The sequence below is a fragment of the Pelodiscus sinensis genome, chromosome 2 (genome assembly GCF_052426305.1).
Source record: "Pelodiscus sinensis isolate ZL-2025 chromosome 2, ASM5242630v1, whole genome shotgun sequence".
Taxonomy (NCBI): Eukaryota; Metazoa; Chordata; order Testudines; family Trionychidae; genus Pelodiscus; species Pelodiscus sinensis.
In genome coordinates this window covers 220,369,349-220,396,243 of record NC_143053.1, presented here as the reverse complement: position 1 = coordinate 220,396,243, position 26,895 = coordinate 220,369,349, and the positions used below count along the sequence as shown (strand labels likewise).

At 37.7% G+C, this 26,895-nt stretch overlaps 1 protein-coding gene across 1 annotated transcript in view; it reads left to right on the top strand.

The window, feature by feature from the left end:
* Positions 1 to 26,895, top strand: part of ITGA8 (integrin subunit alpha 8) — a 175,690-nt gene that overhangs the window by 56,320 nt on the left and 92,475 nt on the right. The window contains exons 14-18 of the mRNA XM_075922446.2: positions 13,228 to 13,273; positions 15,594 to 15,701; positions 24,030 to 24,085; positions 24,763 to 24,917; positions 26,677 to 26,814. Of these exons, the coding sequence (XP_075778561.2) occupies positions 13,228 to 13,273; positions 15,594 to 15,701; positions 24,030 to 24,085; positions 24,763 to 24,917; positions 26,677 to 26,814 (503 nt within the window). The remainder of the gene's footprint in view (positions 1 to 13,227; positions 13,274 to 15,593; positions 15,702 to 24,029; positions 24,086 to 24,762; positions 24,918 to 26,676; positions 26,815 to 26,895) is intronic.

The window sequence follows — 26,895 nt, the reverse complement described above, 5'->3', positions numbered from 1 at the left end:
TTGAATTTTTCTTAACAATAAATAGTTTATAGACATCCAATGGTATTTATCAAGATTACGCCACTACTGCATGCCTTTTTTAGTGGAGTTCTTCCAGCTTGGAGCAGCATTCCAGGACCGTATGCTGCCTAAACATACAATAACTTTTCAATCTAATTCCATTCACTCCTCTTTCTAGGTTCAACACATTGAAGACCATGTTATTTCTCTAAGTCAAGATTGCACACTTTCAGAGAGATTTCTCAATGTATCCACTGTGGTGGAATGTATAGCTGGGCGTTGCATACTGTTGACTTACCACACTAATACTTTAAGTTTCACTGGCCCTTTATAAAGTTATTTTTATTAGCTTGTCTTTTTTAGTCTGTGTTACTAAACTGCATTATTTTGTAAGTTAATGGTGACTTGCCAAAAAACAAAACAAAACAGTGTGTGAGAGATCTTTTTGGTTCCTTTATTCTAGGTAGAGATGTGGGATTTTTGTCTGCTTTTAAAAGGGGATTTTTTTCTGCTGGAATTTTTTTATGCTAGAAATTCAGATCTTGATTTATTCTAGAAAATGCCGCTTAAAAAACTGGATAATGATAACATTAAAAAGACTCAAGTGAGAGAAAACTGAATAAATGAGAAGGGGAAGGATGTTGTCCTCACTGTGCCAATTTTTGTTTTAAATATTTGTGTTTTTGGGTTCTTAACACTCGTTTAGTTTCATTAACTAATGGTCATTTTAGACATAATTGACGTTTCAATACCACAAACATATTCTGAAACATTCAAGATGCCCTTGAGGAAAATCAGGGGAAACCAGATTTTACATTCCTGGCATTTCTAAGTAGTGGGGAAAAAACCCTTTCAAATATTCTCCTTTAAATGATACAAGGATGGAGGGTATAAAACCATTTAAAAATAAATGTCCTTCACATAGCATCTTTAAAGTAGAATAGAGAAACTTTAGGTAGCACACCTGGATCTTCAGTTCATTTGACATTTCTTTAGTTTTTCCCTGAGTATCACTTTTGGGTTTGTGCTTCTACCTGATGAATTCTATTATCAGATGTTTTTGGTATGTGATAGTTTGTTGGGGTTTCTTTATTACATGAGTGAGTTGTCTGGAAAAAAATGCTTACAAGTAACTGTGTTTATTAGAGGCAAACTTTCCCTCAATACTACAGTCAACTGCCAAAATTGCAAACTCCACCTCACAGAAAATAATAGGGCAAAAGAAAAAAACCACAACTGTCAGTCAAAGAAGCAGCTCATCTACTCCTCAGTCCAGAAAGATCTAAACTGTTAAATATTAGAACAACTTTACCCTGAAAATGTTGGAGGGCAAGTATTTGCTTCCATCAGTTTCAAGAGATTAGTTAGTCTAATTTATGGAGACTAATATGTGGAATGAGCATTCATACATGTGACTCTGTACTTGTCATTGGCCAATGGGTCAGCCTTTTTAGCTCTTGAGGTAGGCACGACCCAGGTAAAAGAGTTCTTTATTCATGTGTGCAGAATGTTGGAGGTAACCTTGTTTTCTATAATTAAAGTACTCAATAGAGAGGTATGAAGCTTTCAGATCTTTTTATCATAGAAACTGAATATTTTCAAATTTAATCTACTTATCTCTGTTGAGCCGAATAACTCATTTGACTAGAACATAATTTGTGTTTGGGTAAAGCACATGTTTGAAAGAGGCTTCCATCAAGTAGTGGTAAATAATTGTGGCTATATCTCCTGCACTGCTTTGAGAATGTTAACCATAATGCTTGAAATTTTCCTATTTAATATCAAAAAGGTATAATCATTTTTGCAGAGAGCAAAGATTAGAAGTACTCTCCAAAAACACTTTTACATATACACAAATACACAAAGTGTAGATATTAAAGATTCATTTTTCATAACAAAATGGAAGACTACTGAATGACAACTAATCCAATTTATCTGTTTTCCTCCAACGCTGTCAGCACAACAGATAAATACAGGATGTCTTTCCCTGCTCATTAGCAATCGCCTCAACACAATGGCCATCTGTCTTCACCCAGCTTGGTATAGGGTCTGTTACTCTTAAAGCTAACAAGATTACCATTTTCAAGTCTGTTAAAATACTGGAACTTGTCTAACCTTTCAACAAGGAAGATGAGTTTTTAATTATTAAACATGGCCCTTGGACTCTATTCCCAGGGAAGTGATGCTATCAGAATAATTCTGCTTGCACAATTAAATGTGGGAATAATCTCATAACTATAATTTCACAGCAATCTGGCCTTGCATCTTAGAATAATTTCTGATGGCATTTGCCTAGAATCACCTCTTTATTAAAATGGATCCTTGGTCTTGCATGGCTAGATTGTGCCTGGGAGAGACAGCCCTGAATTGAGAGTGGTGAGGAACTGTTGGGAAGCACTGCTGACATCCTATGGCAGATCACCTCCGAGAGCTCTCTGTGCAGAGGGGAGTGTTCATACTGTTGTATCTCTTTACAGGTGCAGTATCCTGCCCAAGTGACACAGGGCAGAGCTGCCCATTGCTCCCAGCCCCAACAGAATAGCCAGGAAATAGTTTCTGTGCTCCATTGATAAGAGGACTGCAATCTTAGCCAGCCCTTTCATGGACAGTGCAGACTTAGGGGGGGCACTTTAATGCACATCTGCTCAAGAATTAAGCAGAGCCTAAATCTTAGTTTGAAGCCCTAGAAGGCTGTGAAAAAAAAGCAAATTAGAGGGAAAGAATGCTGCTGACAGACTGAGAGAGATCAAATCCCTTTAAACAGATTCTGTTTGTTCTTAATAGTAGGTCTGTTTCATTAGCTACATTTTATAGATGGGGAAACTGAGACAGAGGAAAATGTGACTTGCCCAAGGTCACCCAGCAAGAATAGATACAGCCAAGAATAGACAGCAGGTCCAATGACTCCCAGTCCTATGGTCTGCCTCTCGTCCATGTCTAGATTCAGAAGTGAAACCAGAGCTCTTCAGAAGAAGCAAATAAGCATGAATTCTATTGTGTCCTCCCATGAATTTGGTAGTTTTTCTTCTGTGGCACTCAGTTCCTCTTTCTTTCATGAATGAGCACACCAAACCCTATTCATACTCGTGTCAGGAGAGTCAGCTGAAATGTGAAAGAGGAAGGTTGTTTAACTGTCAAAAGAAATGGATCATGATGCAAGCAATTTCTGCTTCTCCACATGATTTTTCAAGGAGAGAGTCACCCATTCCACCAGATGAGAAATCAGAGTCTTGGACCTCATTTAACTGAGAGGTTTGATGTATGAGACTGGATCCAATATTGGAAGATAAAAGACTGGTCAAGACCTTTCAGTGCCCTCTAGTACACCAACCATTCACCCATTTTCCCCCCTCCTTCCATTGTCCAGGTGTTCCTGTTGTGTCTTGATGGAATTGAGGTCAAGATCCTGACAAGCAAGAGGAAGGAAGGTGTCCTTTTATGATTCCATAGCTGCCAGTAACCAGTGCTGAAACCAAGTGTTCATTGGCATTCGTGTTTCAATTAGTGACTTCATACAGTCTCTCCAACTTATTTATCATCTTTACAAAGTGGCTGTGTCTAGACTGGCAAGTTTTTCCGCAAAATCATCTGATTTTGAGGAAAAACTTGCTAGCTGTCTACACTGGCCATTTGAATTTCCACAAGAACACTGACGATCTCATGTAAGATCGTCAGTGTTCTTGCAGAAATACTGTACTGCTCCCACTTGGGCAAAAGCCCTCTTGTGCAAATCATTTGCGCAAGAGGGAAGGTGTAAACAGCAAAGTAATGTTTTCCGCAAAAAAGCCGCGATCACGAAAATGGCGATCGGGGCTTTTTTGCGAAAAACCTCATCTAGATTGGCCACGGACACTTTTTTGCAAAAAGTGCTTTTGCAGAAAAGCATCCTGCCAATCTAGACGTGCTTTTCCGAAAATGCTTTTAACGGAAAACTTTTCTGTTAAAAGCATTTTCGGAAAATCATGCCAGTGTAGATGTAGCCCTTGTGTTCTAGTATCTTCTGGACAACAATGCTGGAAAGGAGAATAAATAAAATAAAAACATAGAAAGAATAGACTTGCTGTTAGATAATTTCATGCTTCCAGATTTAAAAAAAAGTAGAATGCAGGGAAATTAGATGGGCTGCTGACTTTATTGTAGTCTCTCTTGCCCATTCTTTTTGACTACTTGTTTTCTGGTAGGTGAAGTTATAGAAACAGATTCTAACTTTATTTACATTGGTATTTATCAAGAGTAGTAGCTCCATTGACTTTCATTCAATACAAATACATTGGACTTAATCCTGTGTAGCTCAGGAAAGAGGCGCTGGGGATGTGTGGTGGACAAGACTGGAAGACGTGAAAAAGTTTGTTTTTTAAAACATAGTTTATGGGTAAATATGACTAAATTACTATGGAGTAAACTCCTAAAGGAATAGCGGGTGAGATTTTTGTGCTGAACTTCTATGAGGTGCAGTGCTGAACTCACAAATGAGGCAGGGGAGCTATGTAGTTTTAAGACATATTTTCCCGCTCTTTAGGGGCCCATGATTGTGTGTGGCACTCTTCCTGGCTCCACACACGTGGCCTCAAAGCAGCTCTACAAATGACTCTTCATGTCAGTTTCCCTTGTTGGGCTCCTCAAATAAACTCTACATGGCTTTTAGTCTAATAGTCTAATTTATTGACATAAAATAAACTCAAAATAAAACTCCAGGTCCCAAATTAAAGTCCACACACAATTTCTCTTCCTATTCTCAGGCCCTCCTCTCTGGAGCTTTTGCTGCTTCAGCCAGCCACTCCCAGGGCAACCTGGCTGCAGTATCTTCATTCTTAACCCATAGAGTCTGCTCTGCCTGACTCTCAAGTGTCCAGCTTCTGGGCTCACACCCTTAACTTATTGTGATGGGTCTGATTCTCACTGTAGCTCTTCTGCAGTGTCTGCCACAACTTGCTCTGGTTGTTCTCCCTAAGCATCCACCCTTCCTGTGGTTTCCTACTTCTCTTATAGGGGAATCACCTGATCTCTGCTCAGGTGTGCCTGTTTCATAACTAGTTTTTTAGTCCTTATAAAAGGTCAAGCCACCCTGTTACCATGCCAAGCTTTTTATGTGTCATAAAGGGTTTGGAGCAAAAAAGCAGGGGAGGAATCCCTCCTTAGGTCTGCTTTCTGAACTATGGTTTATTTCATTTCTTAAACAGAGCAATTCAATTTTGACAGAAGCAAGAGAAATCCATAAATACGAAATGTGAAATCCCTGTTGAGTGCTTGGAATCAGTGATTATGTAGGTAGTGGTGATGTATATCTTGCTGGTTCTTCTCCAAGGCTAGCTCTGCATTGCACACCACTTTCAGGATATGTCTACACTGCCATTTTTTTTCTTCAGAAGATATGCAAATTGTGCTCTCATTTGCATATCTTCTGCCGATCCTTTTTGTGGAAGAGGTTTTGCCGCTAAAAGCCCTGTGTAGAAGGGGCCATTTGTCGGAAAAAAACCCTTTTTTAAAGATCCCCTATTCCTCAAAAAAATGAGGTTTACAGGTTCTTGCGCAAAAGGAGTTTTTTCTGATAAATGACTCCGTCTACACGGGGCTTTTTAGCGGCAAAACCTCTTCCGCAAAAAGGATCAGCAGAAGATATGCAAATAAGAGCACAATTTACATATCTTCTGCCGAAAAAAATGGCATTGTAGACATAGCCTCAGTGGTGTGCAGTGTACCTGTAGCTACAGGCCTCAGTGAAAAAGCAGGCTGTGTCCATGCTGTGATGCATATCTATTGGTATGGGGAGAGAGTTAGAAAAACTTCATCAGCACCCCCAGAATCTTTCACTGCGGTGAGGAAAGACTCTGACAGCAGGGAAGCAGCTGGAAAAGGCTTAGCCATTCCTAGACCTCCCCTCTGCCAAAACTTTTCCCCTGCAGAAGGGAAAGGCTCCAGGATCTGGGAGCTATCAGAGTCTCTTCTCACTCCCTGCCCCTACCTCCACTGCCAGAGTCTTTCCCTGAATCAGGGAAGGGCTCCAGAAGCAGAGAGTTGGCAGCTTTTCCTCATTGCCTCCCTGATGCTGATGTCTTTCCTTGCATTGGGAGATGCTTCCAGCATCTAGTAGCTGGTGAAGTATTACCTCACTGCCACTGCAGAGCTGGAGCTTTTTCTTGCAGTGGGGAAGGTCTTCAGAAGAAGGGAGCTGGTGAAACTTTCCCCTTCAGTATTCTAGCTGCTGGAGCCTTTCCCTGCCTACACTGCTATCTACACCGCTGCTAGAGAGGCTAGGCAGGTACATACACGGAACGCCCCTTGAAGTGGTGTGAAGTGTAGATATATCCTTCTATAGAACTCATGCATTTTCAATAGGTATGATTTCTGTCTTCACAGCATGGCATATGTTGAGTCACTTGCTGGATAATTATAGCAGAGCAAATAGTTTATTAAGAATAACTTATTCAACCTGTTTTCAGCCAGTGGAATTTTCTCAAGCAGATTGTGGTGCTTTAAGATTGTAGCATTTTCAAATGTATTTGTCATCCAGAACTGTTTAAACATTTTTTAACAAAGTAGTTTGATGCATAGCATTTATGTATGTTTATTGCTTGGGTAAATTACATTATTTGAATACTTGTATAAATAATCCGCATTAGTCTAGGTAATCCTTTTGAAGTCGTGGGCCTTTTCTACTCAGATTTACCCCAGTTTTATTCTGGTACAATTTAATTGGGCCTGATTATTTCTTCTAGTAAGCTCTGGTTGGATTAGTCACTTCTTTAGGCTTTCCTTATTCTGGGTGCAGTTATTACATTAAAGATTGATTTATATATAGTATAAACAATGTCTCTAGAAACATTTAAAGAAATGTTATTACAAGGCTGTGATAATCAGACAAAATTCTCTCTAAAATTCAATAATCCAGTTTAATCTTATTAAAAACATGAGTCGTTAACAGTGCCATCTGCTAAATGCATTAACTTGAACAGCAGGAAAGAAAAATCTCAAGTTTCTTTCTTTAAAAGCTGGGATTTTTTTCATGATATAAAAGTTGTTGAATATAACAGGCAATATGCCAATAACATCACAGCATTGTACTCTAGTGATGATTATATTTTGAAGTCAAGTCAGGAAAATTACAGAAGGCAAAAAGGAAGAGAGAGAGAAAGAAAGAAGAAAGATAAACTAACTCTGCATTAGCTTTGATTGCTATACAGTGTGTGAGTGAGACCTGGGAAGGTGAGGAGTGTGTGAAGGATTCTACCACCAAAGGGAGCGAACTAAAGTGCCTTTAGCAGATAATTGGTTTGCATCATATTACTGATTGATTTAAGCACTTGATAAGGCAACAATTTCCTGAAGATTAAATAGTGATATATATTTTAATTTACAGATAGACTTTTTTTCACAATTGTTCTGGGGGATTTAATGACCTACAATATTATTCATTCAGTGATGCTCAGGAAAATATATTTATCCTAGTCAGTAACAGGATTCATTTAAGACTGAAAGGAACTGACAGAAAGTTAAGTCAGAGAACACCAATAAAGGGAAATAAATATACTTTACAAACCTCATGCTCCATGGGCTTCTTAACTTTGCTTATCATGAGTAAGAGGGCCCAGTCTCACCTTAAAGTGGCCAGCAATCCTGTGCTACCATTAAAACTGGAAGTATAGTCATTGTGGTACCAGCAGGGGAACAGGCTCACTGTCACGTACGATGTAATCTGAAATCCTAAGTGTACTCTTGGGATAGCGTGCCCCTGCCACTGCAGCTCCATGTCCTTGGCTTAGTTGCAAATTACAGTCTTCCAGCTCTGTTGTAGACATAGCCAGTGCCACTGCACAAACCATGCCATATTTCCATCCTGCCACATATATCCTTTCAGATCATCTAGCACGTTGATGGGAAAATGGATGTTGGTGGAGGTGTCAGCTCACCTTTCTCTGCCATGTGTGGTTGCTAATTGTGTATCTGTTAATTGTCCTGTCATGTACCTCAGCAGATGGACTTTTTCTTCTCTTTACCATATAAGTTCTTGCAGAATTAAACTCTATTTGGAGCAAAATGAAAATTTCCCATGGAAATAATTAGGGCTGTTTAATTTCTGCAAAACCCTTTGAATTATTCATTTGCACTGATACCTAATTTCATGTAGGGAGAGCTTGTCTCAGGACTAAACTCTGTAAATTCCTCCAGTTTGGGTTTCATTCATCTAAACTGAAGGGTTCTGTTGTGTTAATTTAGATGCAGTTTATATACCCAAAGAGTCAAAGGTCACTGGGTCATAACCCAGTCACAGTCCAACTTTAAACAAGGTTTAGGATTTTGTTATGCAGAGACCTCAGAGTGCTTAGTGCCATAGCAAACACATCATTAAAAGGCCTTTTAACTTTTTATTGACAATACAGGAAAGAAGGGAAAACAATTAAAGCATTTGAAATGTAAAGTATTAAATAAGGCTTTCATTTTAACAACATCTCTTGTTCCCTTTCCCTTTAGCTGGAGAGAGTTTGTAAAAGGAAAAAAAAAAACCCTGGTTGGACAACATTTTAGATGGTATCAAAGATGGTAATAGCTATCCTTTTGGGGACAAGAGAAAAAGTTAGTTGAGATGGCCTGGAACTGTTATTGATGGTGGTATTAAAGTCTGATCCTGTTACTTAAAAGACAAAACACACACAAAAAGGGAAAGAAAAGAACAGCAAAGCTAGTAAATGGAGCTTCTGTCTCTGGTGTTGACTTTCACTGGCAACCTTACTGCTGGAAAAATATATCTTCTTATCAGCCACTTGGAGACGTGGCAAACTTGTACCAGTAATGGGCTGTTTAGGGCATTGCTTTTAGTTGCCTCTTCCTGGTCACAGCCTCATAGCAGGATTGCAGAACATGCAGTCTTGACCAGCTAATCTAGACTCATAATAAACAGAAAGGAGAAAGAGGGGAAAGAAGTGGGGAAAAAAAGGGTATGTGGGGAAGAAGGAGGGGAAATTGTTTTGCATCCCAAGCAATGGCTAAGATTTATCTGAAGCCATTGGAGGTGGCAGTGCCATCTGAGCCCCTCTCTCTGGCCTGATCTGGTCAGGACATATCTCAGGATTAAGGCAAAGGTGGTCTGGGATCCCGAGAGATGATGGGGATGGAACTATGGTAATAAAGCTCACTGCACACAACTGCAGCTTCTGCTAATTTTCCCTGAAAGTCTTTTTCTTTCTAAGAACCCAGAAAGATAGTGCTGGATGGAATAGATCATCTTCTCATTACTTTGTCCACCAATAAGCCTAATTCCAACACACTAATTTTGGTTCATTGATTTTCTGTCCCTGCTTCTCTTATTTACCAGTCATAAACATAGTCCTTGAATAGTATCAGTAAAACCCTTTCTGTTTAAATGAATTCAGTCTTTCTGTCTCCTTCTTACACTGTAAACTGATTTATATGACAGGCCATTGTGACAATTCATGAATTTACACTCACTTTTTACAGCTGAGCTTACCATTAGGGTAAATGTGTAGGCCAATTATCACAACAGTTCTCAGTGAAAAATGCCCCTTGAAATTCCTGTAGAATCTCTTGATGCGTGTTTCTGAGTTATGGTTCAATGAGGTCCTGAGGCATTTTAGTTCTATGGATCATTCATCCTGTGACTTCAGCAAGGCAGGGCTGTGTTCTGCCACAAGAGGCACAAGATTCTATCTGCAGAAATCTTTTACTTCTCTGAGAGGCAGCAGCTGTTCCAGGTGAGGATTCTCCTCAAAGAAACAACATAGGCAATGTGGCTATCTCACTGCCCTTCCTGATGCTGTGTAGAGAAGGTTTGCCAGTTTTACTAAATCATGAAATGGTGGGAAAGGACGTGTAACTCCTTCAGAAACACCAAATGGAGGCTTGGGTGTCCCAGTTACTGGGAAGAGGTAGAGATCAAGGGAGAAGGGAGCTGGGACATTTTGGATCCAAAATGAGGGAGAAATTATTAGTTCTGAACTCACAAAATGATGAATTCCCTTCTTAATGTGCCTATTATGGGTATTCCATGAGAGGATTTTAATATTTACCTTTGCAAGTTATATTAGGTATCTTAGGAATACTCCCCCTTCATAAAATACCTGTTGAATAGCTATAGGATGGAGAACTCTGTTGCATTTGTAAATAGATGTGCAATATTTTTCAGTTAGGATGCTGAGTGCCTTTGGCTTCGAACAAGCATGCTCTGGCTCCAATGTATTGAAATAGGAGCAGTCCACAGGAAACAGAGCCCATTCAGAGGTTGTCAGAGAAATGCAGCACCTTACAGGATGGGAACACATGGAGGATTTGTCAATGATCATTTCTTCATAAATGTATAACTCCCATTCTCATCTGTGGGTATTACTCAGGGGTTTGCCATAATTCCAATTTTGGAAGTTGGAACTAAAGTGAAAAACATTTTAATGGGTACTTCTTATTGATTATTAGATGGTTGTTTTTTTTAATTAGGGCCATAGCGACTTGCCTTTGTGAAAAAAGAAAGCAAACCCTAACTAATGAAATAGATGCAGTCTTATGTTCCAGCTTGCAAATGTTTTTCTTCAGGCTTCATTTGGAAATGATCCTGACAGTTAGTTAAGATTACTTTTTGCTATGGAAATTCCAATTGCCTTGTCAAACATTTGTTTTTCAGCTAGTAACCTTTGCATCAGTGACATTTCATATGTAGCAATAAAAAGAGCCAGCAATGAAGACAACTTCCATCTATTTTTAGGAAAAGAAAGTTGCCAGACTTCAGATAATTTGGACATCTTGCACGTATGTTTCACAGAAATGATTAATGGCTTTTCCTTTAGACAACACACAATAAACTTAAAAACTACTGCTCATAAATGAATCTGGCATTATGAATGTTCATAACTATTACTTAGCAAATGAAGGGTTTGGCTCAACTCCCATCAGTGTCAAAAAAGTTCTTTCTATTGAGTGTTATAAGAGTTGAACGGGGCCCTAAATGACAATGAAAGAGAGTGTAACAGAACTTAAGCATTATAATAGACTGACCGCATTATAATTAGTGAGATTTTGAATGGGCTTTCCAATAAACTATTATGTGTGAATGTACAGTGACATCATCTTTATTATTCTTATTTTAGACTAATGTATAGATCACCGTTAATACAATAAGCTCTTTTAATGTTTGCCTATGTTGCCAATTAACAATCATGCCCTTTCACGTTCTTTGGGGAAGGTCATGATGCGGTAGATTCTCCCGTGGAACTGAGCTCAGCTTGGTCTAGGGGATGAGAGGCTACTCAATGAAAGAGTTGCAGACCCTAAATCAGCACAATCCAGAGCCATAAGTACAGCCCTCAAAGGGAGCCCGCTTTGCCTTGCTCCCATGGCATGGCCCCACTCCTTTGATATACTACTTGTCTGATCAAGTTGGTAGATTCTGGGGTCCTCACACAAGCAATCTGCTAGGCTGCTGGAGGCCTACCAATATATGTTTTTCACCAGCATGGGTCTTATCCTTCTCTAGACCACTATTCCTCATCTTCAAGTGGGCTGTGGGGGGAAGGAGGCCTCTGCTCACTTGCACAGAGGATTTGGCATGTATTATCTCATGAAGAAATTAAGATAACAAGGCTTTCCACACATAGATTCCTATGTTTAGATGGTGTTTGGTGCAGTTCTCCAGAACCGTGGGTTTTAGAGTTAACACTCCATTCTAATGTGCGGAGCAATTCATTCCTCTCAAAGGCATTGTTTCAGGGTATGCCTACCCTTAAACTGGTATAGCTGCAGTACTGCATTTGTACAATTATAGCATTTGAGTGTAGACACTCACTATACTGAGAGAAGGGGTTCTTCCAGTGGTGTAAGTAATTCACCTCCTTGAGAGGCAGTACTTAGCTTGACACAATAATTCTTCCACTGACGTAGCATTATCTAAACCAGAGTTGAGTTAGCATAATTATGTCTCTCAGGACTGTTCTGGTGTAAGATTTTGGTGTAGACTGGTTCTCAGACTCAGCAGATTCAGGCAGACATCTGTCATCATTTCAAATTTTTCTTTGCAGCCATGAAGGCTAGAGGCATCTTTCTTACAATGGAAGCTCAGATTCTGAAATCAGATGCTCTAACTTAAACCAGAGCTTGCAACCCTGCAACAACAGATGATAAGATCCATGAAGCCTCTATTTTATTTGTCTAATTTACTTGTCTTTTTTCTAGCTGTGACATAGCATGCTGTTTCTATCCCATGTTTCTTCTTGAGAAATAGATTATATTAAATCCATTTGGTTTATTGTGAGAGTAAGAGAACCCAATTGCATAGAAGATCTTAGGCGAGGTTTTGTGTTGTCACATTTTACAACATCTTAACCAAGGAGGTAAACTTCTCTTCAGGTTCTCCTTGCCCAGGCTTTGAACCCATTGAGAGTTGTCTGACTATGCCATTATCATAAAGGACTCCTAAATGCCAAAAGGGGAGAAATTGCTCACACGTTTTTCACTGAGAGGCCACCTCCATTGAAGTGTAGTCTCAAGTGAAGCCACTTGAGTTCCAGTAATGTCAATCCAGTATAAAAATAATCTACCCAAGAGTGCTTTTCATGGATATATTATCTAACACAGAATCTGTAGGTAGACTTACATACCATGTGTGCACCGGCTTAACTAAATTAATTTAATGTATATTAAAGTGACTTCCAGAAGGGGGAGGGTGAGAGAGGGGGTGCCACTGTTGAGTATCTTATAAGCACAGACCTCCCTTTCAAGTTAAACCAAATTCATGGTTAAAATGTAAACTTTAAAATTTACTTTCTCCTATAAAAGTATACCCTCTGAAGCTATAAAAGTATAGTAATACCTAAATTAACAAACATACAATTCAATACAAAAATCAGGATGAGATCAGAGGTCACCAGGAAAAAAATGATTTAAATAGCATGAATTTAAATAAATATGAGATTCAACTTTTTGTGTGGACAATCTGTTTGCCACTCCTTCATGTGACAGATAGGTAATGGCTTGAAGTAAAATATGTGGATTTAATGAAATAGTAGTTTGAGGCATGGATGACTCTGTGTCATGTAGGGTGAATGAATATGCCATTATGGCAAAAATATGAAATGTTTTCCCTCACTATGTTCTTGTAGAATGATGCAGAAAGTGTGAGTTAGCTCATTTGCTTTACATTACTGTATTCTGAATATAAATGAATTAGGCTGCAAAACTGTGCTGGAGGTTTGCATGTAGTTTTTTCAAAGTTGTTTTGTTTTTTTCCAGATTTAATAGTAGGTGCATTTGGAGCTGGAAAAGTAGCTGTTTACAGGTATGTGGTAATTGCTATGGAAGCTTTGTCTTACAGCTTAAACAGGAGATCTACAGCCAATCTTTTTTTCACATTTCAGTGTTACTTTTCCCTGTATGTAAATAAATGGCTAGATTATAGTATGTTCTTAGCATATTCTATAGTGATGTAAGTCCTTTTCTTACATGCTCTTCAGTCTCAGAAAAATTCTCCATTTTGGTTGAAAGTACCTATGTCAGGCTCAACCCAACAAGCTTATATTCTGATCAAATCCTTCAACCAACTTGTTAGGCTAGGTGCAGGGTAAGGAAAGACATTTTTTCCCATTTAAAAATTGTAACCACACTTTTTTGAATGGAGCTGAGTCCCAAATAATTAAAAATGAAAGCTTTCAATAGTTGCCAGGAAGTAGTCCTTGATGAGAGAGAATTTAAAAAGACATGTGACTGAAGAGTTGTTTCTTACCATGGCCAATGGCATCCTCTAATAATTTTAGATTTTATGTAGCCTTGTCCAGTTAGTGATACTAGGATGTGAGCTACCTGACAAGCAAAGCACTGCTACTTTCAGACTGCTGTAAAAACCATTTTTATGAGGGACAATGTAATCTTTTAATGAAACATATATAAATATGCCTAAAATTCAAAGTCTGGAGCAAAATCACAGTGACTAATGAATAGGATCCTATAATTTTAGTCTTTAGTGTCCTGCTGCATACTATAATTTTCTGCAAATCCTGAGCTTTTATTTAAAACACATAAATTTACAGCTGTCAGAAATGTAAGGCAAAGTCTACTGCTGTTCTGTTAATCCAGCTGCACAGAAAACTGTGCCCATCCAAATATTGGGAAGTCTGGAGCATAAATATTGCCAAACTGTCTGGTTCTTTGTAGGCTTCTGTTTTCCCCAACCCTATATACCTCCAATGACTCCATAATACCCTAATGTTACAAATGTATGGGCATTCACAGTTAAGAAACAGAAAGGTAAAACTCACGTAGGTAGCATTAGCTCAGTTTCCACATTACAGCAATATGTACCATTTCCCTGAACCTCATGGAATCCATATATAAAGTATTACTATGCTGATCTGGTATTGTTTTGCAGCCACTTTGCAGGGGTAGATGCAGGGTAATAGAGAATCAGAATTGGTATGTCTAGATCTACATTTTTTTTGCAACCCAAAAGAGTGATTGTGCCATTTAACAAGTTAATATTATGAGCACCTCTTTTTTTTTTTCCTTTCCAACTCTTGTGTTATAATGTGCAATTGGTATTGTTGGACAAAGACAGGTATTTGCATTTAATAATACAAACTGAAGTTTGTGTGAGAATTCGTTTTACCCTGATGTATAGCAGTGCAAGAAATCATTTCATTTTTGAGGCTCCAACTGATGTTAGAATGAAAAATTGACACTACAACACCAGTTGTAGATTAAAACTTTTAAGGGAAAATCTTGGGAGTGATTTATTTTTATCAGATTCCTGTAAGTCAGTGTTCAATAATGATATTCTGTGAACATATGATTTAGAAACTTCCCTGTATCCAACACTGTTATAAATTAATCTAAATTACTGGGTAACTAATTAATCTCCGGCTGTTATTCACAATTGCACACCGCCTCTGCAGCCATGTATCTCTGTCTTCAGCTGCTTCTTCTGTTAACATTATTCCTGGCTTCCAAAGTCAAATGGCTCAAGATCTAGCTGTTAGGTTGCAGCCTATGGCTGATTCAACACATTTCCTAAGAAGTTCTGTTTTAGCCAAATCACATTATCTTTTCAGAGAGAATTAAACACAATTATATTAGACAGCTAATCTGAAGATGCCCCTTTTTTAACCATAGCAGAAAGATGACAGGTTGTAAAACAATTATGAAATGCTGCTGTTGGATCCAGAAATGTGGAGGTTTCCGAGCCTGTGAGGATTTGACCCTTTCAAAGCATTATTGATATTGTTGTGAGGGTGGGAGAAGGGAACAGTGTTTGCTTAATGAACCTTGTACATATCTGGTTTCTGCACAGTCATGCATCTATGTCTAGGTCTAGTGAAAATGCAAGGTCCTGTTTCAGTGACTTGTCCTGTTAGCTTGTAATTTTTGTGAAGAATTATCAAAATGATTAAAACTCTCCTTTTGCATAGATGACACTTTCTCTCATACAGATTCCTCATTTCTTCTGGAAAGTGAACAGCAACAACAAAACTCCTGTCCTCCTGATGGACTCTTCATTAACAGCTATCTTTAAGATAATTGTATCTGCATTCATGGGCCTTTTTTATTTGGATAGTAACTTATTCCTGTTGCATGTATTGATGTTTGTTTCTCTCCCCCATTTGTAGAGCAAGGCCTGTTGTGACAGTGGATGCTCAGCTCATGCTGTACCCAATGATTGTAAATCCAGACAATAAAACTTGTCTGCTTCCTGACTCTATGATTATGGTGGCCTGGTAAGTCAGTGATAAGACAAAAAAAACCTTTCTCCTCTTGTTCCAGACGTCTTTCTGGTGTTTGTGCAGGTGCTGCAATAATGAGTGCTGTATTACAACCTATCTAGAATCAAATTATTTTCTTTTGCTTCATAAACACTTGAAGTGTAGCCAGGAGCCTAATCCTGTGAGGTGAGGCATAATCATATCCTACTGCAGTTGAGGATGCTCAGCATCTCATAGAATCATGCCCTAAATTCAAACACAAAGTCTGAGGGCACATATTCACTCTCTATGCCAGAGATTGACCTTCTGGTGTTTGATTAAGCAGATCTAATATAGATTCATATATCGAATGCAGAGGACAGCTCTGTCCAGTATTTGTACTCCTCGCAGTTGTGGGGAGTAAGGTAAACCAACAGGAGCATTTGCTCCCATTGGCCTCCTGCAGTGGGGACAGTGACAAGTTCGGCTTAAGGTAAGCCGACTCCAGCTAAGTATTCTATGTAGCTGGAGTTGCGTTCCTTAAACTGATCTTTCAGGTCTAATGTAGACCAAGCCTGAGACCATATCTGATGGGAAAGATCCTATTAGGCAAGGGTTCAATTGTTTACTGAGGATGCATAAGTTATTTAATTGATACTACATCCCCATAATCTGTTGGCTTAATGTGCTACCATTTTGGGTAGTACATGGTTAACCCCATGTTTTGTGTGAAGAAGGATGAACATTCATCTACTTGAGGAAGGGACTGAATGGCTTATTTATTCAACCTAAACAATGAATACTTAATGACTGGCGTTGTTCCATGTTGGCATTTTAGAAACACCCTTCATCATTTACCATACATTTATTATTTTTATGTATTCATTATAAGTTAAATAATACCCTAAACAGAAATAAACACTGTACACTTTTGTTATAAACACTGAGATATAGAATATATATTCTTTTTAAAAAATAGATTTAATGGATCCTTTTTGAAAAGGTTCATGTTGTATTAATCTATGTTTGTTCTGTATCTTAATAGCAGGAAGATAAAATAACCTCTGACTAGTACAGGGGTGGACAAATACCGGCCCATGAGTCAGGTCCTATTTACCAGGGTTAGCCCCTGGTGGGCCATCACTGTATTTACTTGGGCCTTTACAGATACTGGTGATTATAGCACCTGTTGGTTGCAGATTGCCATTCCTAGCCAACGGGCGCTATGGGAAGCATTGGCCAGGAGTGGCGATCCGGAGCTAGCAAGAGCTGAAATTGCCTGTTCCTGTGGAGGTGCAGGTAAATATTGCAGCAGCAGCCTGTCAGGGGCTAACCCTAGTGAACTGCTGCTATTTCATTGCCCACCACTGGACTATCAGATTGGAAATGTTTCTCCAGAACATTCTTCTATCAGAACATTTTGATTTACTAAAAGTGAAACATTTTGCAGAAATGTTGCCTTCAATTTAAATTTATTTAGAATAAAAATTTGCTAAAAACATATTTAAAAGTTTTGACCTTTTCAGAATGTAACATTTCAATTTTCCATTTTGAAAATTACATAATGGGAATAAATCTTTCAATTAACCAAATTTATTTATTTATTTATTCGTTTACTTATCTGTTTGTTTTATTTTTTAATTTCAGTCTGTGAGAAATTTCTAATTTTTTGGTTTTTATTCTGGAACAAAAGGAATTTTGAAACTATGAAACTCCCTCAAAATAAAAATATGGTTCCTCTATAGCTCTTCAAGAAATAATTCTGTCTTGCTTCACATTCTAACTACAATGTATTATTGGGAGAAGTGAATGCATTATGTGGATAAAGTTATTCCTTTTAATACTTATTTTTATTAGAATAATCTGAAAGATGGTTTTGATTTATATCTACAATAGTTTTATCCATAATTTAAGTGTCTTAGTGGAAGGATGATTACATTTCTGGCTGTTTTATTATAATCTACAGTTCTCTAAAGGTTCAGCTCCTTCTATACAAAATAAATTAATTCAGTCTCCCAAAATGATTGAAGAGCAGCTGTTGATTTTCCATGCTGTAATTTTTTTCTCTCGTTGATATAACCTTGTATTGTACATATGAAAACAATTAGTAGGGAAACTCCAACAGGCAAATAATTCCTCTGTCCCATGGGATAGATTTCAGTATCTCTTAGCCAGCTGTGCAACTTGTGTGAAATGCCTGCTGACTGACATTTCAAAATTAGAAGAATGAAAGGAAACCATCCTACCAGAAAAATATCAGGAAGTCTAAAAGGATTTAGATTACTGTATGCTTTCCAGGATTAGGAAAATATTGTTTTAGCCATGATCTGAGATTATAAAACTAAATCATAGGGCAAAGAGCCATAAACACAATTTCTTTTTTATACTCAGAAAAACTCTTCCAGTTTTATCCTGATCTTTTAGACTTATGTACGTACTACTTTGCTAGCGTGGTATGTGTGTTATTTAGTTAGAAGAGCATTTACTAAAGCTGAAAACAATTTTCCTAACAAAATACTCTTAATTCAAAACTTGAGTTCAGAAAACCATAAAAAAAATGCCGCAAAGTTCTGAAATTCTAAACTACTCAACCAAATGTCCTGTGTTCTGTTCTTTCCTCTGCCTCTTCTATTGCATTTACTACTTATCTGAGCACCTATTGGTCTGATGGCAGTTTTACAGTTTAACCACACTTTACAAACACTTTTACAAACAGTTAGGCTATGTCTACATTGCGCTCTCTTGCCCAATAACATATGCAAATGAGGCACAGTGATGAATATTGCCACGCCTCATTTGCATACTTATTGAGCCGCCATTTTTGCACAAGGGGCGTTCTGCCTGAAAACAAGCAGCAGAACAGCTCTTGCACAAGAGGGGGTTTTTGTGTAAGATGGAGCAGTGTAGACTGCTCTTTCTTGCACAAAAGCCACTTGTGCAAAAATGGTGGCTCACTAAGTATGCAAATTAAGCGTGGTGATATTCATTGCCGTGCCTCATTTGCATATGTGATTGCGCAAGAGAGCGCAATGTAGACATAGCTAAAGTTAGGCCTCACAATGTCTATATGAAGCAGGGAAATAGTATAATTACCATTTGAGAGATGAGGGAACTGAAGGCCAGAGAGGTTAACAGCGCTGTCTAAGGCTATGCAGCAGAAAGGTATCAGAACCAGGGTTAAAACTCGAGGCCTAAATCTCTATTGATATGAATATATTCATTTCTGTGCGACTTTTGTGAGGCACTTTGGAGCATGTAATTTTCAGAAGTGCTGACTATCCACCAAACTGAAAATCCCTCACACAAGCATCTTACCATTTCTGAGCCTCCACTTCCTAAAATAGGATGGTGGTATTCTTTGCCAAAGAAAACAATTCCAGCTTTGTAATTAATATTTATCATTATCTAAACCACTGTTGAAATGGTTTAATGAAAGTTTTCAATAAACCAGGTTTTCAGTAAATGAAAAATGTCTATAAAACTTAAAAAAATCAAAATCTTATTTGGAATAAAAATACAGAGTGGGTCAGTTTTGAACCTTAGAAAATGGAAAACATGTTTATATTTTCCAGGTGAATTGTTCTGGGAGGAGGGTTGTTAATTTTTTATTGTTTCTAAGGCTAAGTATTTGCTACTCCCATTAATTCAAATGGTATAATCAGTATCCCAGACAATATGGAATTAGGCATTTGAAAACATTGGTTGCAGTGTCTTATATCCATATTTCCCATTGTGTTAAATGAAATATCGATAACAGTAAATACAGTAAAACTCCAATAGTTCGGCACTCCTGATAGTCCGGCATCAAAATGGCAAGAGCCTAGTGAGTGAGCTTCGGCAAAAAGAGTCACAAGGTAACAGCGGCAGCAGCTGAACTGAGCAAAAAGGGTAAAAAAGGCTTAAAAAACCTAAAACACTACAGTATACTGTATACAGTATGTACAATAAAAAGGGTTAAGAACACTTTATATACAGTATATAATGTATACAGTGTGTATATATATAACCAGTTTAAAGTACCTCCTGATAGTCCGGCATATCTGAAATCTAGCACCACCTAAGTCCCATAGGCTCCGGATTATCGGAAGTCTACTGTAGTATTAGGAACTGTCAATCATTTCTGTTTATTGTTTTGATATGTCCCCAATGAAATTATGTATTCATTACATATCTCTACATTTCCAAACCAAACTAGAATTTTTTTCTGTTATAAACTTCAGTTCAGAAGAAATGAAAACTGGAAATTCCCTTCCATGCAAAAGTCTAATATTTTGAGGAAAAATGTTCCACACTGGGGGAAATGCCACGATTTCAAAATTTCTCTAAAAACATTTCCAAAAGAGTTCAAGTGAGGACCATTGATTCATTTTGTTTTGACTTTATATGATCTAGCTTCACAATCATGATCTAGTCCATGCATTTAATTTAGGAAAATGCTAAGAATAGAACAATTCAGAACTATACTGAAACACTCATTAAAGGTTCAGAGCATTTTGTAGTTTAATCAAAAGCCCTATTCTTTTGTTTTAAACACTGTGAATCATCATGCATTTCATATGACAGATCAGTTGCTCAACCGTTAAGTAGGAGACAAAGCCCATTCTTTCTTTCCATAGAGAACAGAGCCAAGAGGAAAACACTTATCACTTTTTATTCTTGTAATATTCAGTTGTGTTAGAATTAAAATACATTGGGATTTACATCAGATTAAAGAGCACACATTTATCTTAAGTAAACTATTTGTTGTCCTAAGGATTGAGGGAAAACCTTGTTGCCTGTTCAACTCATGGGCTTCACTTTTTAGCCACCAGTGTTGTTCTTGTGGTTGTTGCAATGATAGGCAATGTAGGGCAGACAAGACTCTAATGTTCTTATCTCCATGATATCCCAGACCAATGATATAGGCTAGGCCATACAGTCAGAGGACAAAGGTGCCATTTGTTTCTTATACCAGTTCTCTTCCTTTAATTGTTCAAAATTGTCCTCCTGCTTGTTGAGTAATCACAGTATCAACTGGCATTTCAAGAAGTTTGAAAAGTTGAACTTACTATGTTTTTCCACAGAGCTATAAATCAATCGTCCAGGTTTCAGAAACCATTCTGACTCCAGTCTTGCTTAACTGATCTAACTCTCTTGGCTTTATCTCATATACAATCTGTTATTTTTAGCTTTTCCTGCTTCTCATAAGCATAGAATGCCTCATAGTACAAACAAGCCTATTTAAACATCACAAGATCTCCTTTAAACTTGATGCTACTTTCAAAATAGTTAACATACCATCAATCTAATTATGTTTATGACTAAACTGTCTGATATCTTTGGAAATATTTCTGCCTTAAATGTTCCTGGTGTCAAAAACTGTGCTCATTTATGATTTCACAGTTGTTACTGTGCTGTACACCATAACAACACAAAGGACACAAGTTGGATCATCCAGTTTATAAAGCACAGCTCATTAGGACTTGAGCTAAAATATAAGTACTGTACAAATTTCCAAATATTAAAGAGCCACCTTAATCTTAATTTTCACTTAACCTGAGTAAAATGTATTACTCCAAGTGCAAGGCAGTATCTTGTTGCCCTGTGCTTAGGTCAGTCAGGAAAGGGGATTTTGACTTGTGAAGGCATTTCCCTGCTGCTGCGGGGCAAGAGTACATGGTGACACGCTTATACCCAGCATGCTGTCTGACACAATAGTATAGATACGCTACCAGGAGCATTAAGAAGGCAGAGTCAAAATTTTGTCTACTCCCTGCAAAGACACTCCACAAAGTCTGTTTCCCTTCAGCTACCTGTTTATGAAGAAAGCTGCCATAGAGAATGAGGGGGCACTTTATTGATCCTTACATTCCTGCAAGGCTTCCCTAGCTGAACTACAATTTGGCCAAGAAAGGTTGACGACTAAATACTTTGCATTTCCATGCAACAGATTACATGTTCTCTGTTTGATACCTACTCTACATTGTCTCATCTATTTAGAAATGGTCAGTTATTCATCTCTAATTGGTAATTCTAAGAGAAATGTAAATAGGTTCAAATATGAAGTTTTTCAGGGGAATTTGAATCAGTGCTTCTAATAGCTTCTGGGGCCTATGATGAAGTCCTGCTTAATGTCATGAAGCAAATTGTTTGCTCTGAAGGAAGATGTTGAGTAAGATCATGTGAGTTATATGAATCCCAGATGTGGCACATTTTTATTATGCTTGTCAGAGGAAGCTGCCACGCAGTTACAATATGATTAGAGGTTGTTTTAGAGGTACCATTATTAGTTTTGATAATGGCTACATGAGTATGTTGGTACATACCATAAGATTAGTGTGGTATTTAAAAGCAATGAGTTGTTCAAGAATGTTTGGATTTTGCTGTCATTGTCTGTTGTGAAATGTGCCAATTTTGTAGTTTCAATGATGACCAGGCTCTGTTAGACTGATTCTAATATAAGTTGAACCGCTCTGGTTCAGCAACATCCATAGTCTGACAGGACCATGATGTTGCTGGACCAGAGAGCCTTTGGACCAGGGAACCCCAGTGGCTAGGTGTGAAGCCAGCTGGCAGAGCAGTGAAGCCCATGGGGACAGTGGGACAGTGGGGTCAGAGGAGCAGCAAAACCTAAGGAACCCGTAGGGCTGGGAGCAATGGAGCCTGGTGGCTGGGGAGGGGGGCCAAACAGGGAAACTGGCACTCCCAAGAGCCTGGCCTGACCTGCCCAGGTCCAGCAAACTCACTTGTCTGGGACTGGTCAGATCCCAAGAGTACTGGACTAGAGAGGTCCAACTTGTACTCTCTTAGGGTATGTCTATACTGCATTCCTCTTTCGAGAGAGGAATGCAAATGCAGATGAAGCTTTCCTGAGCTTCATTTGCATAATTGCGTCCGGGCGCTATTTTGAAATACCCTGTTTTGAAAAAAGAAATGCTGTCTAGACATGGTTATTTTGAAAGAAAATCCTTCTTTCGAAATAACCCTTAAACCTCATTTTATAAGGAGTAAGGGTTATTTCGAAAGAAGGGTTTTCTTTTGAAATAACTGCATCTACACAGCATTCCTTTTTTCGAAATAGGGTATTTCGAAATAGCGCCCAGATGCGATTATGCAAATGAAGCATGGGAAATTCAAATCCACGCTTCATTTGCAATTTCGTTCGTCTGCATTTGAATTCCTCTCTCAAAAGAGGAATGCAAAATGTAGACATACCCTTAGAATAATTAGTAACCAAGGCAATTTTCAAGTTTTAATATCTCATCTTGCTAATGCTATTCAAATGACTATTTCCATGAGTAACTATGGGACTTGTGGGAGGATGGGTATCCGGAATTGGGTCTTCAGTATGTAGTGTCAAGTATTAGACATCAAGAGCATGTTATTAAAGACGGGTTTCCAGTGGTGTCTATTAGCAGGAAATCAAGCCTTGCTAATACTATTAACTTTGTTATAATGGTTTAACAGACCATCAGTGGTTGTTTGTGAAAGCTTTTGAATGTCATTTCATTAAACATTTATATTCTGTATTGTATAATAAAGCATCTCTTTTGTAAAATGAAACTTTTACACAACCATTAATCAGTGTTATGGTTTCAAATAATGTCTTTAAGGCAAATGCATGCATTAGAATTTGCTAAAATAAAGTGCTGTCAGTCTATATAATTCCAGAAGGTCTTTTTATTTTTTCAGAATAAGTAAGGATCAGTGACACGGCATATAGAGAAAAGAAAGAGGGCAGTTTTAAATATATAACCTAGGTGGCTGTGTGTGTGGAAGTCTGTGCAGTTTGATTATCTTAAATAACACAGATATTGCTGATTGTTATGTTGCATACAGAGTTTGTCATTGGATTTGAAAAAAAATACACCAGAAATAAATCAATTAGCATATAGTCTCAATGCATTTATGTAATAAATAACAAACATAGAAACATTAATTTCTCTGCCCTTTTACTTTAGGGCTTGATCTGACTGGCAACTCCAGCAAAGTTTTAAATTGAAATAGAAAATTATCTTGGTCTCTAATTCCTTGTACACTAAAAAAGTTCTGTTTAAGTATTTGAGTTTATTTCTTGCTCCACTGATGTATATGGGAGTTTGTCATTGATTTCAGTGGAATCAGCATTTTGTCCTTTGGGTTTCTTGGTGTGCAAGGAATACAGGATTGTGAGCTATGTACATGCACAGATACTTTTTTTATTCCATCATAAACTAAAAAGGACTGCGTTCAGACTGCTTGATACAGAACTAGTGAAACAGATTGCTGAATTGGTTCAGGATAGTGAATGCTCTATAACAAGTTTTAAGGAGAAAAGACTGAGAAATAGGGGATGAGTGACTCGGTACAATCTGTTAATTATTTTTTCTTTGTTGCTTTTTATAGCTTTACTGTAAGAGTTTGTGTGGCTTTTGAAGGTCAAAGTATTTCAGATAAAATTGGTAAGAAAGCTCTCTCTCTATATATATATAGATATTTATTTATTTAAGGCTCACTGATTTGAGTTGTATATTTTGGCTGATTTCAAGGAATACAGCACTGTCCTTTATGAAATGCTGTCTGTTTTTGTTTTGTTCATTTAAACTGAATAAGGTTGATCAATTACCAAAATAAAACAAGGACTTAACTATTTTTATTGCTCTTAAAAGAAAGAATTTTAGGAAATAGAAATTGAGTATGGAATATGGTGACTATGAAAATAAAGTAATTCAAATTTCACATATTGTGTACTTTTGATCAATGTCTAGTGTGTTGTAAATCTAGCAACCCATTTTGAAATGTAAGCTTTGATTTTTACTGGAAAAAGTTTGTTATTGACAATGAGTAGGTCTGTGGCACTTTAGAGACTAACAAATATATACAGGCTCGTGAGCTTTTGTGGATAAAATCCACTTTATTAGATGAGTTGGAGTGGAATTAACAGAATCTAAGTAAGATGTGTATAACAGCAAAAGCAGTTACCTGTCAATTGTAGGACCCATTATAATGAAGCTAATTAATTAGGGTAGATGTGATCCATTCATAGCTTTTGATGTAAAAATGTGAATAATTTCGTTCATCATTTTTCTTTCTCTGTTAAATGTTTGATGTTAAATGTTTAAATACTTTCATTCTCTAGCACTGCAAGCTGAATTGCAATTAGATTCATTGAAACAGAAAGGAGCTGTTAAAAGGACCCTCTTCTTTGATTACCATCAGTCACATCGTTTCTTCCCCATTGTGATAGAAAGACAAAAAATGCACCATTGCCAGGACTTCATTGTTTACCTCCGAGTAAGTTGTTTAAAACTACTCTTTGCTGTCATCTCATGGTTTTAGTATAATGGGAGGAATAAAAAAATGAAATAATACAGGAAAATGCCAGTCACATTATGAAACTCAGAAACATGAATGATCAAAAAGTAATGAGCGTTTATCATGAACATCGTATAATTACAAATTTTGATGTAAGAAACTCCTACCAAGTCTTCTTGTGCAGTCCTTTGACAATGAATGATTGTTCGTACCAATCTTTTGTCCAGTTGAGTTCAAGAAATGGCACTTTCCTTGGGAAGTAGTCCCCAGCCACATATATGTTTCAATGTCAGGAAGTTTTTCCTGCAATTCTGCATACATTTTCCCCTTTCCTAAAGCATGTATGTATTGTGCATCACTTGTACCTATGGTAAGATAACTGCATTAAAACGTTAAATTTAACGATAATGCACTTTTCAACATCTATTTCAAAGGGACTCCATCAAGTATTTTAGGGTTTAAAATATAGATTTTTTTGTAAAAGAAATATAATTAGATCTAGAAATGTTGTTAGAAACATTTTCTGGAAATAAAGTTATGTGATGTAAACACTTGCACACCACACACTGATGATGATCTAGTGGCATAACAAAACACTGAAACTCATTAGAAAATAACTATAAAACAAAAAGACTTGGGCAAATCAGATAAGCTCTTTCTGACCTTCTTTCTTCAGCTATGAAACTAGGATTATGATGATGACACACTTTTATAAAGCACTTTGAGATCCATGAAGGAAAAGTGGGACATAAGTGCAAAGGTGACTTATCCTCCTTTTGTACAGTGAACTTCTCATGTCCTTATTTGATGGATCTGGAGGCCTAAATAGTGAATATTAAGCATCTGTTTTCTGAATCTACTTCCTCTGTCAAGGCAAAAGAGGTGAGGGTTAAGAGTTGAGAGAGTCACCACATCTTTTCAGGCAGAATCCTTGGAAGAGCCCCAGCAGTCTCACAGGCACATTTCCACCAAATCCCTGTAACTAAGAAATATATGGAGCCCTCTCAAGTATTGTTTTAAACCTTTGTTCAACAGATCTGTCTAGTCTGGAGAACTGATTTAGTAAGGCTGTCAGCTAGTATTTATCTTCTCAGACAGCCTCCAGGATGACTACTGCCCTCCAGTCTCCAAGAGTGGGCCTTTCTGGAGGTATATTTATGAAGGAGAAAAAATTATTGTTGCTCACCTGTTGTTGGAACTACTTAAGACACTGCCTGGGTGAGCTTTAAGGCTACCCTGGAAAGGCAGAGGAAGGCGAGCTGGGAATAAGAAGGGCTTTGGCAGTATATAAGGGCATACCTAGGCAATAAAGATGGTGGAGTTTTACCAAGGCTGATGTGTATAAATCCTTGGTTTTGGAACAAACCAACAATATTGCCTCCACAGATCCACACGTGTCCTCCTTCCATTCCTGCCAGGTGGTCAAGAACTGATGGGAATTTTAGATACGGCCTCATTCTAGGCTACTTCTTTGAAAAAGTTCTGAGTCTACACAGCTCAGCAAGCTACTTCTGGAGTGTGGGTCTGTGGAGGCAATGTGTTCTGAGGACACCGGTCACAGGTGAGTAACTTCGCTTTCCTAACTATACCACATAATCAAATATGTCTTCAAAGACACGCTACTGGACTAAAGCAATGATTCTTTGAAGAGACAAAACCCTGAATTTATGTCTGCTATTACTTTGCCATTAGCAACTATTTTAAAGTGTTATTTTTATTATGTGATTACCATTCACAGGATGAAACAGAATTTCGAGATAAATTATCTCCCATCAGTGTTAGTTTGAATTACAGCTTGGATGAATCCACTTTTGTAGATGGTCTAGCTGTGAAACCAATACTGAACTATTATCAAGAAAGCACTCTTAAGGAGCAGGTATGGAACTTGCATGGAATATGTTCTATGTATTAACATATTTTCTGTCTCATCTTTCTTAAAACACTATGTCATTGTGTT